This window comes from Typopeltis vanoorti, chromosome 1 (genome assembly GCF_054136105.1).
Source record: "Typopeltis vanoorti isolate ZY-2024b chromosome 1, IOZ_Tvanoo_1.0, whole genome shotgun sequence".
NCBI classification, from domain to species: domain Eukaryota; kingdom Metazoa; phylum Arthropoda; class Arachnida; order Uropygi; family Thelyphonidae; genus Typopeltis; species Typopeltis vanoorti.
The window spans coordinates 112,882,290-112,899,281 of NC_143549.1; the positions used below are offsets into that span (position 1 = coordinate 112,882,290).

Here is a 16,992-nt window from a genome sequence, read left to right on the forward strand (position 1 = left end):
GCAGTTTAACATAATATTTTAGCTGTTTTGTTAATCTCTTTGGGCCAAGGTGTAACTTTTTTAATATTTTATAGTCTTCTTTTGAGATTTGGTAGAATATCAATCTGTAGTCTGATAATTGGAGTCCTGAAAATTATTCATTTTTCTGTTATAATCCATTTGGTTCATAATGGCAGTTGCCTTTTCTTTATCTGCTTTGGATATGCTTTTTGATCCTATTTAATATAACTTTGTGTTGATATTTCTTGGAAGGTTTGCATTTTGTCATAATACTATCTACATACAAATAAACGTTATTAACCACAATGGGTGATAAATCATAGATACAACATTCAACCCTAGTGATTAGTTTCAAAAACTGGTCCTTTTTTTTTTTGAGAGAGAGGACAAAATTATGCCCTCAACCGAGCATACTGACTGCATCTTCTGAGATGTGCTGCAAAGATAGGTTCGCCACCATGTGTTTTTGCCATAGTTCAGTCAGGAAGTACTTCATTGTTGAAGAGCTTGAAATTTTTTTCAAATGACAGCTTTTTTTAGCAGCAGCATTTTTAGAAATACATGTATGTATTAAACCATAAAAAAAATCTGATATGCAAAAAGGTAACTTGAATGGATGATATTCAGTCAGAAATGCTGAAATAGATATTTACAGTTGCTGACTGCCTAATTCAGTAGGCCAGGTCTGAAGGTTGAATTACAGGTGACTGGAGCAGATCTTTTGGTACCTGTTATTTAAAAATAATAAATAAAACTGTGAAAATTATAGAGAAATTTTTCTGTTAAGCATTCTAGGTCAAATTCGTGCAGTTATACTTGAGAAGGTTAATGAATTTTAACTTTTGGAAGAGCAAGCTGGATTCAGTCCCATTAGAGTTTGTTAGGAACAGATTTTTATTTGAAGAAAGAGGGAAAGTTAAAAATTTAAAAGTTAAAAGAATTTAAGTTTTGTAGATCTGGAAAAGGCATATGATAAAGTGCCAAAAGAAAACCTTTTTGATATGTATAACTATTTGCAGTAAATGAGATTATGCTGTATTCTTCTTCTTTTCTTCCATCCTCAAGACAGGTTGAATCTCGCATAAAAGCGTTCCATCATTCTCTGTCCAAAGCAAGCTCTTTTGTTTGTCAACAGCTTTGAAAGTCCAATGCAATTTTTAGGACTTTGTCATTATTCTTGGTCTTCCCCCTGGGTCTTGTACCTTTCATAGTGCCCTCAAATACCAGGCGAGAAAGTCTGTCCAGTTCCATTCTCACAATGTGCCCAAACCAGTGAAGTTGATGCTTTTAACTGTGTTAAGAATAGTTGAGTTAGGGATATTCAAATCTTGCAGTGCTTGTGCATTAGTCTTATGTTCTGTCCAATGATTTCTGTTGATTTTATTGAAGCATTTCATTTCGAAAGCTAACAGTTTCCTCTCTGCTTCTTTTTTCAAGGTCCAAGTTTCTGTCCCATAGAGAGATCTGTTGGTAGTATTATACTTCTGTATAATTTTATTTTTGAAGTTGTAGGAATTTTGTTGTTTTTCTAAATTTTAGTAAGTTTATTCATCATTGACCATGCTGCGAGAGTCTGTGTTTTATTGTTGCTATGTCATTTTAATTCGAAGTCAAATATGTTCCAAGGTAATAAAAATCATTAACTTGTTATAGCATTGTCTGTATATCTTCTGGGTGTCTTCCAATTTTCATTGTCTTTGTTTTACTTGAATTTATAACATATTATAATTTCTGCAGTTTCTTTTAATTTTACAAGCTGGTATTGGAGATTTGATTTGTTATCTGAGATACTTACTACATCATCTGCATATATGATATGTGTGTGTGATTGATCCTCCATTGACTTTTATTCTTTTTTGAGGGTAATGCTTCTTTAATGAGTTCTTGGATGAAAATGTAAAAAAGGCATGGGAAGAGTGGACATCCTTACATAACTCCCCATTTGATTTCAGGTTTTTTAGTTGATATTTTTATATTGAACTAATGCACTTGTATACTGATAGTAGTTTGAAACAAATCTTAGTATTTCAAAGTCGATGTTTTTCTTTGTTAATATTTGAACAAGTTTTCTACTACTGACAGAATCAGATGCTTGTTTAAAATCCAAAAAACAGCAGTTTAAAATCCTCTTTTCCTATGCAATTTTGGCCAAACTATGAGGAGTAAAGATAGGTCAATTGTTGACCTGTTTTTTCTAAAGCGAGCTTGTTTTCTTCTATTAGCTGTTTGTAAATGTTATTTAGACAATTCTGTATTATTATTTACAAAGATTTTGTAAGAGTGGCAAAGAAGAGTAATTGGCCTATAATTATTACATTTCTGAACATCATCTATTTTATGTATAGGCAAGATTTTGCCTATTTTCCAATCATTTGGGATAGTTCCAGTGAAAAGAATATTATTGAAAAGTTTGGTTAGTTGTATTGCTGGTTATGTTGTATTACTCTGTATAATTATAATATAATAATTATTAAGGTAGACTTCAAAGACATGGATTGGAAGGAGAAATGATCACATGGCAAGAAAGAAATGGAATTTATACATTACTGAGAAATAATTACTTCAAGCAGAATGATGGAGGGGACTCAGAGTTTGAGAGTATTGGATCTTGTTATAGGATCAGAAGACCTATCCATAACTAAGATGACTACATTGCCTCCAGTTGGGGAAAATGATCGTGTTGTCTTGATTTGGGAGGTAGCAAAACATGTGGAAATTCCACTTAAGAAGGACAATGTGGAACTACAAGGCAAGTGATTATGATACACTTAGGAGGCAGCTTGAAGCAGTAACACGGCATAAAGATCTGCAAGGGAAGGATGTTCACAGTGCATGGGGGGAGGATAGTGAATAAATAGGTTACCTGAATCAGTTGTACTTTGTCTATTAATGGTTTGAAGGTGAGGTAAGATGGATATTGTGTTGATAGTTTGGGTCTTTCACAATGAATCTTGTGACTCCATGGAGGTGCCCATGAAATAATAATAATCTCATTTAACCCATACAATTACACCAGGAAGTTGCTGTTTTAGTTGTAAGAAAAGAATGCATGCCAAATCTGCTCTTATTCATTTTATCTTATTAAATTTGAAGATATTTAGTCCTACTTTATGTGGATTGCTATACTGCTAAATACATTCATTACAAAAGTATTTCTAATTTTTACCTGAAAACTGCTGCAGTAAATTTGGCATGAAAATCAGTTAAAAAAAACTCTGAAAATACAGAGTTATATAGAAAGTAGCAGCATTCTCATTGGAGAATGTAGAGAATAGTAGAATATTTCAGCTATTTAGCCACAATTTTTAGTGAAAATGGCAAATAGAATAAGCTAATGCTATGATTCAGTGTGAATTTGAGTCATTTTATGTGGGTAAAAGAAATTAGTCCAAACTCTAAACCAACAGTGTACACAGATAGTCTTCAAACCAGCTTTAACTTAGCCATTGTAGTTGGGTTAGAAACAAAATACTTGATAAAAGACTGAAAACCACACATATGAGACTCCTGAGGAAACTCAATAGAGTAAATTAATGGCATCAGTGGCAGAATCATATGAAAAATGAAAATGTTATTGGGAACTTTGGCCAAGAATATGCAAGTAGAGCTACTTAAGGATGTAATGGTTGTTTAAATGTGGAAGAAGTAATAAATAGTTTGACAGCATAAACATTTTTTTGCAAAATCCCATTTGGCAGTCCTTGGTTGATTTTTGAGTATAAGGGCAGTGTTTTTGAGAATATAATATTATATTGTAGTGCAAGATAATGTTGCCTCTTATTTCACTCTGTCATTCTTTTCCTGAGTAGGGAAAATTCTTCTTGGAGATTTTAGCCTGTAGTGTAGTTCAGAAGACACATTGTGAAGTTAATCATTCTAAAGACTGTCTTGAACAGAATATTCTCTTAGTGGTATGTTTGAAATGTCATTTAACCTTGAATGCTGGAAGCTGTCAAATTACATTATCATTATTGTACATTTTGCAATTTTTTTAATTTTGAAAATAAAATTTGAATTTTTTTGATCTGTATGTGTGCATTATTACAATTTTTTTTAATTATTGATAAAGCATTCTGTTTGATTTTTTAAATATAGTACTGATTTAGTTCAAACTCAGATTCGCCTTGCAGAGGGATGTACCCTTCCAGAATTAGGTATGACACAAGATAAAATAAAAGTCAAGGGATGTGCAATTCAGTGTAGAGTTACCACAGAAGACCCAGCTAAAAATTTCCAGCCCGATACTGGAAGAATAGAGGTGGGTGATTGAAAATAGTTTATATAACAAAATTTTAAGATTTGATGATACTGTTTTCATTGTTTAAAATTCAAAAATACAATTTCTCCTCTCCTTCCCATAATATGGAAACAGAATTTTTCCTTAGGAAAATTTTTTTCTCAACCACTGTGGAACAGATAAATAACAGAGAATACATGCAGTTATTACCAAGATAAACTGGTCTCTTTAGTTGTGCCCATTGTGATCCTGAACTAGAATAGCATAATCTCTCCCTATCTCCTTTCTCTATTCAAGATGGTAATTTGTAAATGTCTTATATAGTTGATGAGTATAACTGTCTTATATAACAAAAATTTTGTTTCAAAATAGTTAATATTTTGAAACAAAATTTATTATTTTCTATGAATAGTTAGTTTTCTTGGCCAGTCATTCTAAACTTTTATGTTGAAATAAATCCATGTAAGCTAAACTTTTATATACTTTGGTAACTTGTTTTTTGCAATAATCAATGATCCATTGGGCATGTAGTTCACTTCAGTTCACTTTAGTTCATTGATGATTACTTCCATTATAAAAGTAATGATTTTCATCCTTGACGAACATCAGATTCTCTCCAAAGTTTTGCTTGAAGTACGGAAGCTGTTTGGATACAGAGCAAAAGCAAAACCACCTACTAATAACATTACAAAAATGGATTAGTTGGCTCTAAAAAATATATTAAACAGGACAAGACCATTGTAATACTGAAAGCTGACAAAAGTGACACAACACTGATGAATTCTGTAGAATACATAGTGAAAAGGTTATATTTATTTCACTTTGGCTATTTTTTAGATGTACTCTAGACATGGGGAGAGCATAGTTTTGCTGTGTGTTGGGATGGAAGAGGCTTGTAGTATTTGATCTATTTTATAGGAGATACAGTAAACTGTCCTTGGCATAGGACAGTTGCTGATTGAGGAAAATTGAATACAGAGTTTATTTGGAGGCTGTGAGAAGGCTGTGGATATCATGTGTTTTGTTTGTGCCAGAATGGGCTAGATGTTGAAAGCCAACCTATGAAGAGAAAATTGATCTTGATTGCAGATCAGAATATTACAAAAACAGAAGTAAAGTAAGATCCAAGAAACAAGATGAGGATTGTTTTCATACCATTGAAATTAACTAGATTATCTTCACATTTCATAATGGGGAGGAGATAGATGTTTGACATTAGTTATGGAAGATCTTGAAGCTTGAATCATTTGTGTACTGCCATATTTCTTTAAATGAAGAACAGGAATGGAGAGTATTGTCATTGGCAAAGCTATGTAGATAGGCTTTAGAGAAGGTCATCGAAGTATAAGAATGAGAGTACATAACTCTAAGGCACTCCAGCATTAATGAAGAATCTGAGAGGAAGCTAGAAATCTTATCACAGTAAGCTGGGGAAAGGATCATAAATTAAAATGATCATTTTATGATCAAATGGCTTGGAAATATTGTATTTGTCCAAACTTTTCCATGTCTGGTGTCCAAAGATGGGTAAGATTAGGGTTGTAAACACGTAAAATGAGTAGCAAAATCCATAACCCTTGTCTTATGGTTTTGTTAGGCCCTTATGAATCCACAATCTTTCAAGCATGCTTGGATTTCCTAACTATTATTCCAGGATAGAGCAATTATCCCTATGCCTATAATACGTTGTCTATGTAAATTGTGTGTATTCTCTTGGCTGGTTTTGCAGTTTCCAGGAGACAAAATCCTGGCCACCATATTGTTGAACAGTAATTAATTGGTGGTTCTAGTGAAGAGTTTTGGCTGTTAATGACCTCCATTGCTTTCAAGAGTACTGAGGTGATACCAAGTGGAATGATGGTTTGGTTGACTTCCAGGGACAAGCAGAACAAAGGCTTGTTTCTATGGTGTTAGGTAGATGCTAGAAGAGTATGATTGTGGGTATTGTACAGGATGAGATTAATTGGAACATTTAATTTAGCACAACTGGTTCAAAACTTTATGAACCGTGAGTCTTTTTAATATCAAGACTGCTGAGAATTTTTTTGTTGCTTTTCTGGAAAAAGATACAGGAGGTATCCCATGAGCAGTTTGTGGCAAAGTTGAAGGAGATATGCCTTGGTTGTCTATACAAAAGTTGGATGAAAAGGTTAATGCAAACAGGCTTGCCTTATCTTTAGTTTATGTTACCATGACACCATCAGACTCTGTCTGAGAGGTAAAAATGGCAAAGGGTAGAAGTTATGCTCAGCAGCATTTGGTGGTGGATCAGAAGACATACCTACTGTTTGAAGTATGCTTATTGTATTTGGCCCCTTTGGATTTGTTGATGTTATTTTTTTTTTAATGGACTGGAGTGAGGCTGTAGCTTGCAGCTGAGGTTTTGATTTAAGTCATTGAATATACATTGAATTTTTATCTTGGAATGTTTTGGTATGCTGGATTGAAAACCAAGGCTTAGATAGTGGTCAGAGTTTTGAGTAGTAGGGAGAATGAAAGTCATCATTTCAGAAAATTTAATTTCAGTTATTTGATCATAACAGGTGTTTGGATCAAACTACAAAAAAGTATAAAGATCCCAGAGGTCTTATTTAGCACTATTGTAGTACCATAGAAGATAAGGCTGAGATTAACTGGGAGAAGTGCAGTTTAGAAAAAAAAAAAATGTGGACAAGGGATAGCAGATATCTGCAGTGAATTTTTGGGGAGGGGGGGGAGCTTAAGAAAAGTTCCAGGGTGTTCGGAGAATGATTATTATCTGATATTCTGGTAGGTAGTTGAACAATTTGAGTTACATCAGTATTAATAGCAAATAGTTCATCTCCCAATCCAGCTTGATCTTTGAAGTTATAGAATGGGAATTCATTTGAATTATGAATATTTAAGTCTCCAGGATAGTCTTACTCTGTGGGTAATTCAACTGTGTGATGAACTTTCAGAGATCAGCATGGTCAGTCTTTATCCAAGCAGATCACAGAGAGGGAATTTGAAGGTTGTGATGAAAGCACACATACCACTCTTATTTAAAATGACATGCATGATGGTTTTTTTTTTTTTTATAATAGTAGAGATGAATTAAAATAACCTCAAGGGCTCACTTTAGTGAGTACGGGCATGGCAAACCCGAGGTACCAGATGCTGGATCATGCCTAACTTCATGTAATATACATCTGTTATATTATTCTGTAGACTGGTCCCTCCCCTTCTTTCTTTGCTTCTTTCTCCTCTCCTTGCTCCTTCCCCCTGATGCTATTAGAGTATTCGAGGGCTAGGGGTGAATCTTTCCTATCTTGCTAAGTCATTTCGTCTTATGCAGCCACCGAAGGAGGTAAGCTAGCCTCAATAGGTGCCGGTCCCAAGCCCGGATAAATAGCGAGGGTTGATGTCAGGAAGGGCATCCGGTCGTAAAACTTCACTGCCATCTCTAGCTATGATAGGAGTCAAAGAAAAAAATGATATAAGGGCTAGGGCGTACCCCTTAAGCGATGCGCAGCCACATCGCCCTACAGCTGCGAGAAGTGGATGAGGGCTACCGCATCGAGGGCAGGTGCGGTTAAAGAAGCAAGCCCAGCAGGTGGAGAGGATGTTGCAAGTGGGAACACTGAATGTTGGAAGCATGACTGGAAGGGGAAGAGAGGTGGCAGACATGATGAGGAAGAGGAAGGTGGACATTTTATGTGTGCAGGAAACAAGGTGGAAGGGGGGGGGGGGAAGGCAAAGGAACTGGGAGATGGATATAAATTGTTCTACTCTGGAGCAAATAACGAGGGAAGAAATGGTGTAGGAATTGTGGTGTGTGGCAAAATGAAGGGCGAAGTACTGGAAGTGGGTAGAAGGAACGACAAGATCATGCGAATGAAATTGGGTCTTGGAGAAGAGCGGGTGGTCGTATTATGTGTATATGCCTTGCAAGTTGGCTGTACAGCAGAGGAGAAAGAGTTCTGAAATGTGTTAGATGAAGAAATCAGGGAAACTGGAAGAAAACGAGATGGTGATTGTCAGAGGAGACTTGAACAGACACATAGGGAGACAGAATAGAGACTGTGAAAGGGTGCATGGTGGCCACAGAGTAGGAATGATGAACCAGGAAGGAGAGAGGGTTGTGGACTTTGCAGTAGCGTTTAATCTGGCAATTGTGAACTTGTTTTTCTAGAAGAGGGAAGAACATTTGATAACATTTAGGAGTGGTAACAACAGTTCACAAATTGACTACATTTTGACTAGAAGAAAACATCTTAAGGTTGTGACAAATTGTAAATAATTCCAACAGATCAAGTGGCACAGCAACACAGACTGCTGTGCGCAGACTTTAAAATAAGATCGAAGATAAGAACCTCTGGAAGCCATGGGATGAAGACAATTAAGTGGTTTCGCTTAAAAGAAGAGTGTGAGGAATCGTTTTAGGGAGAGGGTGTTAGAGAGGATTTCGGATGGACTGGAAAGTGTACAAGATTGGTGGAAACAACTAATTCAAAAGAAAACTGAGCTGTGCAATCGAGGTGCTTGGTGAGACATCTGGAAAGATTAGAGAGCAGAAGGAGGGTTGGTGGTGGAATAATAATGCACAAGTGGCAGTGACAGATAAGAGGAAGGCAAAGCAGAAGTGGGATGTGTCAAGAGTGGAAGAGGATAGAGAGGTGTACAGAGAGAGAGAAAGCAAGAAGCCAAGAGAGTTGTGGCACAGGCGAAGGCCATGGCATATCAAGATCTGTATGATCAATTAGAAACAAAGGAAGGACAGAGAAAAATTTACCAACTAGCAAAATGTAGAAATAAAGCAGCAAATGACATCTTACATGTGAGGCAGATCAAAGATGCTGAAGGAAGAGTATTATGGAGGGATGTGGACATAAGAAACAGATAGAGAATATACTTTGAGGGGCTTTTTAATGAGGAAAATGCAAGGACTCACAGAGAAGATGGGCAGCCTTCTGAGGGGATGGTGCAGAACATCAGTAGAGTGGAAGTGACGGAGGCCATGAAGAGGATGAGGAATGGAAAATCGGTGGGCCCCAACAGGATTCCAGTGGAGGCATGGAAGGCACTGGGGGGGAAGAGGGAATTGACCTGCTGTGGGACCTGTTCATGAAAGTTTGCCAACAGGAAAATATACCCGAGGAATGGAGAGAGAGTACTCTTGTCCCCATCTACAAGGGTAAAGGGGATGCACAAGACTGTAAAGATTACAGAGGAATAAAGTTGATGTCCCACACAATGAAAATCCTAGAAAGGGTTCTTGATGGAAGATTGAGGAAGGAGGTGGAGATTGTAAAGGAACAATTTGGCTTCATGCCTGGTAGATCAACAACAGATGCTATCTTTGGGTTACGGCAGATGATGGAAAAGTTTCGAGAGAAACAACGGGAGCTACATCTGGCATTTATTGATCTGGAGAAAGCATACAATAGAATGCCAAGGCAAGAAGTCTGGAGGTGTCTGAGGGAGAAGAAGGTTCCAGAGAAATATGTCAGATTGGTGCGGGAGATGTACAGAAATGTGAAGACAAGTGTTCGGACCTGTCTGGGACAGACAGAAAGTTTTCAAGTAACAGTTGGCTTTCATCAAGGGTCAGCGTTAAGTCCGTTTCTGTTTTTAACATTGTGATGGAGGTAGTGACGTAGGAGGAGGTGAGAGAAGATGCACCTTGGACAATGTTGTATGCAGATGACATCTTGCTGTGTGCAGATTCAAGAGAAGAAGCGGGAACTAAACTGGAAAGATGGAGAAGAAAGTACTGGAAGAAAGAGGTATGAGACTGAGTAGAAGTAAGACAGAGTATATGTGTTGCACAATGGGCAGCGACCAGGAGATAGATCTGGAGCTGGAAGGAAATGTCATCAGGAAGGTGAGGGACTTTAGATTATTTAGGTTCAACAGTGGAAGAAGATGGAGGAGCTGAGAAGGAAGTGGGATGCAGGATACAAGTGGGTTGGAGGAACTGGAGGGAAATGGCTGGAGTGTTATGCGATAAGAGGGTGCCGATCAATCTGAAAGGCAAAATCTGTGGACAGTAGTGAGGCCAGCTGTGACGTATGCTATAGAAACTTTCGCCCTGAGGAAAAATAACATCAGCAGGATGGAAGTAGTAGAGATGGGAATGCTTAGGTGGATGCACGGTGTGACCAGAAAGGATCTTCTGAGAAATGACTATGTAAGGGGAACAGTGAAGGTTACGAACTTAGGAGCGAAGATACAGGAGGCAAGGTTGAGATGGTTTGGTCATGTGATGAGGAGGGAGGATGAATATGTGGGAAGAAGGGTCATGCAGATGGATGTGCAAGGAAGGAGGAAGCATGGGTGGCCAAAGAAGAGATGGAGGGAGCTGGTAGAAGAGGACTTGAGGATGAAGAACTTGGATGTGGTGACAGCCCAAGAGACAGGAGGATAATCAAGACAGGAGGATGTGGAGGAGACTCATCATCAACAGTGATCCCACTTAAGTGGGAGAAGCTGCAGAAGAAGAAGAGATGAATTAAAATTGTAGTGAATGCTAGTTAAGATTTGGTAAGGAATAGCAGATTATTTGGATGCTTGTAAGTAGTAGTGCACATCATTAATGTTTTTGTTGGATGTTAGTGAAATGGCTGCGAGAGGTTTTGCATAGAATTTTGTTTTATAGGGTTTTTTGCATTTTAACTTTTTTTTTGTTATTGATTTTTGAGAGAGGTTTTTTAACCAGTGTTCACTGTCACTATTATTATGTTATGTGACAACTTCAGGAACTCATTTCAAGAGGGGTTCTCTAATCCACATCTCTCACAATGCTATCTTGCATGATTCATGTAATGTCAGAAATTTTCAGAGCAAAGGCAACAATTCATAGTGCAGATCCCTTAATTTTCCCATTGCCAAAACACCTTTGTGAGCAGGTGCATTGTCCTCATGAAAGATGATTTTTTTTCTTCTGCAAACCGGGTCTTTTCTCATGAATTTTTTCATCTAGTCTGGTTAAAAGATCGGAATAATATTCCCCGGTTATTGTTTTATCCTTTTCAAGATAATTAATAAGCAAAATGCCTTTAGCATCCCAAAACACGGATGCCTGGACCTTTCCTGCTGATGGAACTGACTTTGTCTTCTTTGGTGCTGAACAACTGTTTTGACTGCTGTTTGAATTCTGGTGTGTAATAGTGAATCCAAGTCTCATCCATAGTAATAAATTGACACACAAAATCAGTTTTATTCTTGTTAACATGCTCCAAGCACTGTTCGGACATTTTCATGCAAGTGTGTTTTTGATCTGCTATGAGCAAGTACGGCACCCATCTTGCGCAAATCTTTTTCATTTACAATTGTTCATGCAAAATATATCCTACACGTTCTTTTGAAATACCTATAGTCTCAGCAATTTCACACACTTCGACTCACCGGTCATTCAATACCATTTCGTGTACTTCATCAATGATTTCTGCTGGTGTTACACTTTTTGGATGTCCTTCACGTGGATCATCTTCAAGGCTGGTATGGCCATGTTTAAATTTGGCAGCCCATTTCCTGATTGTCAAAAACAAAAGAGAAGAGTGCTCATAAACTTTTGTGAACTTCGAATGAATTTCTTTTGCCGTTAAACCTTCTTTTACAAAGAATTTTATAACCGCATGATACTCAGTTTTATCAATTTCAAGGGATACAGACAGCACTTTTGCTTCAAACAGCTGTATAAAACAAACTACTTGATAAAATGACTTGCAATTTCACATGGATGCTTATGACAGATGTACCAACTTAGAAAAAAAAAAAAATTGTGGATGGTGTTGCCATCTAGTCGAGGCCAAGAACTTTTCAGACGACCTTCGTAGGTAATATTTGTCCTTAACAAATACAGTGCAAGAGAATGGCAAAGAAATGAGGTATTTCCTGAAAATGGGACTGCGTGCATGTGGTGACAAGAGAGCTAATTTAAATATATTTACATATTTAAATTTAATTTAATTTAAATATTTAGATTTTAAATTTTGAATATTAAAAAAAAAGACAATAAAGATGAATGTATTCCTCAGTATGTGGAATGGAAGCTGTTCGTAGTACATGTGAATGTGAACGTAGAACTTTCAAAATTAATAATGCATAAAAATAATAAGAAATTAAATTGGTAATGGAACATTCTTTTTAAAGAATAGGATACAACTTCATTTTGATAAGCAGATAGGTAAAAGAAAGCAGTTTCATTATCTTAATTATATACCTATGTGAAAAGGTTGTTTGGAATCTTAATGATATTTAAATATAATTGCTTTTGTTGTAACGGCTATTGTTAACACTATATCAGTGGAAAACAAGTTTTAGTTTGTTGTGATTAAGCAAATGAAGCACAACAGACCAGACCTTTGGGAATTAATGTTTTTGTTAAGGTTAAATTTTTATCTGAAGAGATTTATACAAAGATTTAGCTCTTTGTTTATTTTTTAGCTAAAGTGACATGTTTGTTCATGCCTTTCTATAATACTGTCATTGTTTTCATTCTTTCAGCTGTGTAAGTTGATTTGAGGGAAACATAACCAGTTGAATATGCAGTACCCCCCCAGAAACTACTCTCTAAGACCTGACCATCTCTACCTGATACATTAGGGTATCTGCTCTCCAGCCAAAAGGCAGCTGGTTCAAATCCTGCCTTGGGCAAGGATATTTGTGATTGTCTATGAAAATACTAGTAGTGATGGTGGGTGGTAGATGGCGTTAGTGTAGTTGTGGTTGGTGGATTGAGTGGTGGAGACTGAGTTGTAGAGTAGGTGTCCTCCCTCGATGAGTCTTTGGACTCCCTGGAGGTATCAAGTAATAATAATATAAAAGAAAATCGTATCAGCAGTTCTTGAGTCTTAAGTGAACAAACAGATCTATCTATCTCTTCCTTCCATCTGATTTATGCATGATTCCTCATTAGGAGGAGACATGGTGAAATAATGCTGCCAGCACACCATGCCTCTGATGCATCCCTAATAGAGGTATTCATGACTGTAGTCCATGTGTCCTCACGTTAGATAGATACAGAAACAAATTTGTGTTTTATTATGCATCTAGTAGAGATTTTTGAAGTTTGGAAATAAGACACCTTGGAACTGAAATTTTAAAGCTATTTATTGAAATCAACAAAAGAAACATAAATTGCACGTAAACATAGGGCAAGTTGGAACTGAAAATTTAATAACACTATTCAAATTAAGAAAACTAACATAAATTGCACATATGTAAAAAATTGCACAGAAAATAGTAAATAACGATCAGTAATATTAAAAACAATCCTAATGAGAAGGATAAGCCTGGTCTGCTGCTACCAATTTATTGATATTTGGCTCTATATTTGTCAGCAGCATTCTTAAATTGTTATAATCAGCTATTTGCAGTCGGATTCTTTTTTTAGTTAAAAGATTTGTGATCACACTGAACCCACGTTCCACTAAATGTGATGGAAATGCCATTAAAAACTTTGTTTACTACAGCCCACAATCCAGGATAATGTATGGGCATATGCTTTAGCAACCAGAACTGTTGGTACCCATTTTTGAATTTTAATTTCAATTCTTCATTTGTTGTTACTTCTATCAGTTCTTCTTGTAATTGTAAAGATTCTTCTGTGTTTGTACTTGAAAACAGGTCCAAAACCCAATCGGGTATTTTCATTTCAAGAAGAAATCACCATTGGAGAGCCTGTAAGTGCTGACCATAGCTGAGCACATCTTCATCACATTTTTCCACTGTTCATAGATTTGGAAACCGGCTGAACTCTCCTTGTCCTAAGTTTCATTTGTACAGGACAAGTTTTGATACAAATGCAGAAATAACGGCTTTTGGTTTTATTAAATTCAGCTCATCTCTTTGGAGCTGTAGATTTGTTTCATTAAATTTGTTAAACAAGTCGGTCAAATAAGCTACATCACTTTTGAAATTAATCAAGTTGGCTCTTAAAGAATCATCTCTGTTTTCTAAAAACTGTAGCACTTAGTCAAAGAGTTTATAAAATCGATTCAAACATGCATCCTTTGATAGCCAATGGACCTGTATTGAGCAGCAAGTGATTGAATTCTTCATCGTTTTCAATACCAAGTTGTCCAAACAATCTGTCATTCAATGAATGACTTGATTTTGTTGACAGCTGTAATTAATAATGTAATAACCCATGTAAACAATCACTCAGGTATTTGGCAACTAAATGTTGATGATGAATCACACAGCCTAAGTGAATACATTTGGCACCACCTCTTTGAAATATGCAATAAAACTGCAATAGTGCCCTACCATCCCTGGAGCACCATTGGTAGCGACTGACAAGATATTATTCAGAGGATTTCTTTTTCTTTAAGAAACCCTTCCAATGCATGAAATATCGATTCTCCTTTAGTGTCAGTTAACAAATAATAATTCTTGGCAAATTTTTCTTCTTTTATGTATCATACATATACTAAAAGTAAGGCTTCTTTTCCTGCTTAAATAGCTCATTAAGTTGTATAGAGAGCTGGGTTGTTATTAAATACTCACATAACGAGTCTTCAACATCCTGGACCATTTCATCAATTCTTCGTTGCACTGTATTATTGCTCAAAGGGATTTCCTTGATAATATCAGAGGCTAGCTTGTGCAGTACAGTGCATATGACCTCACTAACAGCTGGTAGGATTAGTTCTTCACCAATATTATGCAGTTTTCCCGATTTAGAAATCAGTAAGGAAATGTATGTAAAGTAAGTCATCAGTAAGACATGCATGCAACCCATCATTATAATCTAGTTTGAATGCTGCTGAAAACATACGTGCCAACGTTGGTTGTTTCAAACATTTTTCTTTAAGTGCTTGAAAATATGATAAATCCTTATCTTTTTTATCAGCATGAACTTTTGTCAAATGTTCTTCTAGTCTTGAAGGCTTCATAGATTCATTTGAAAAAACATTTTGGCAAATCGGGCACATTGCTAATGTTTTGTTTGTAGGTGACTGAATAAAGTTGTATTTCAAATATTTGATATTATATTGTCTGCATTTCTTCTGGGGTTCAGCCATGATATTGCCTGTAAAAAAAGAAAAGTTAAATTTATAAAATTGCTAGAATGCAATTTTCTCACCTATCTATACCAAATTATTTTTACAAGAAAAGGTATAAAAATACTCGCCTGCTGTTTTATTGGAACAACAATAATTTGCTTTGTGCATAATCCGTGTAAGTAAGGTACCGACTAGGTATCAAATATACACTAAAGTTTTTATGCACTGCATAAAAAAAAAGTAGTTAGCAAAATTGCTAACTACTTGTCACAAATTTAGGAACAATCTAAAACTGATTTCATACATCTCACTTATTTATAGTATTATACAGTGAACAAGTCATAACATGCACATGTTCCTGCTGATCCATACTGAACTTGTAAAATCCTGATCACTTTGAAAGTGCATGCCTACCAATACTTTGCTTGTTAAGACCTGTCGGCAGACTTCAAAGCTAATTTTGTATGCTTGCATTTTGTACGTTTCCTTGGAAAATACCTAACCTAACTTACTTTACTTACTTTATACACAGTTATATGATCAAAATTTTTGTCAATTTTTTTTTCAGCACCTAATTTTTGTCCTTTATGCATTCACCGCCCCCTTACTTCAAATCAATGCCCCTCCCTTTGCTCATGAGGCCCCCCCTCCGGACCGTTCCAGAGCCTCCAAGGGGGCGGTACCTCCCACTTTGGGAACCACTGCCTTAAACAGTAGTAATATATTGTTTTAGATATCTTAAAACATCATTCAGAGTGATGAGTCATATATGCTATGATTTTAAAGTACTGAAGCAGCAAAAGTTTACCTTTGCAGTTTGATGTAATGGCAACGTTATAGGAGCAAGTGAAAGCATTATTATTATTTCGGTAACCTCCATGTAGTTGATAGAGGTTCACTCAACTCCATGGAGGCCCACTCAACCAGCAACATGTCTATCATAATGAGCTTTGAAGTTATTTACACTCTCTGCATTCCCAATGCATTCTGGCAGTACAGTCCACTCACCAACAACTCTCCACGTAAAAAAATCTGCTACTCATGCCCTTCTTCCCCACATCTTTATACAACTTCCAGGGATGGCCTCTCGTTCTTCCCTGGAAGTTGTAAAGATGTGGTACAGTTCCTTCTCTTTTAATCTGGTAGAATCCCTTAACTAACTTGAAGATCTCTTTCATATTTCCTCTTATCCACCAAACTGTAACTCACATTCCCTCAAATGCTCTTCATAACCAACACTCCAGAGTCTTGATATCACTTTGGTCATTCATCTTTGGATCATCTCTAGTATTTCCACATTACAATGAAAACTTGGTGACCAAATTGGAGCACAATAGTCCATGTGTAGTCAGACTAATGCCTTATATAGAGGCAACACACCACCTCCTTATCCCTACATGTCAATGTACTTTTTATCATAGCAGAAATATGATTTGCAGTCTTTGCAACACTTGCAGTGTGCCCTCAGAACTTTAGTCGACTGTCTACCATCACCCCAAGATTCCCAATCTCATCCGTTTCCTGAAGTTCAGCTCCACCAATATATAGTACATAATCTTATATCTCTGTACCTCAAAGTGTAACACCTTGCATTTATTATTATTAAAACTACAACCTCATTCATCAGTTCAAGCTAAAAGTCTATTCAAATCTTCTGGAGAGAATTACCATCGATAATACTTCAGATAATTCTACTTAATTGTGCATCAGCAAACATTTGAAGATTCCCAGTCAGTCAATCCACATGTTATTAACAAATAATTAACATTAACAAATATCATT

The 16,992-nt window shown here is 36.3% G+C and overlaps 1 protein-coding gene across 2 annotated transcripts in view; it reads left to right on the forward strand.

Annotated features, from left to right (window-relative positions):
• PCB (Pyruvate carboxylase) overlaps positions 1-16,992 on the forward strand; it is a 553,291-nt gene that overhangs the window by 260,180 nt on the left and 276,119 nt on the right. For both annotated transcript variants that reach the window (XM_090392830.1, XM_090392839.1), the window contains one exon: positions 4,096-4,258. In XM_090392830.1, the coding sequence (XP_090248956.1) occupies positions 4,096-4,258 (163 nt within the window). The remainder of the gene's footprint in view (positions 1-4,095; positions 4,259-16,992) is intronic.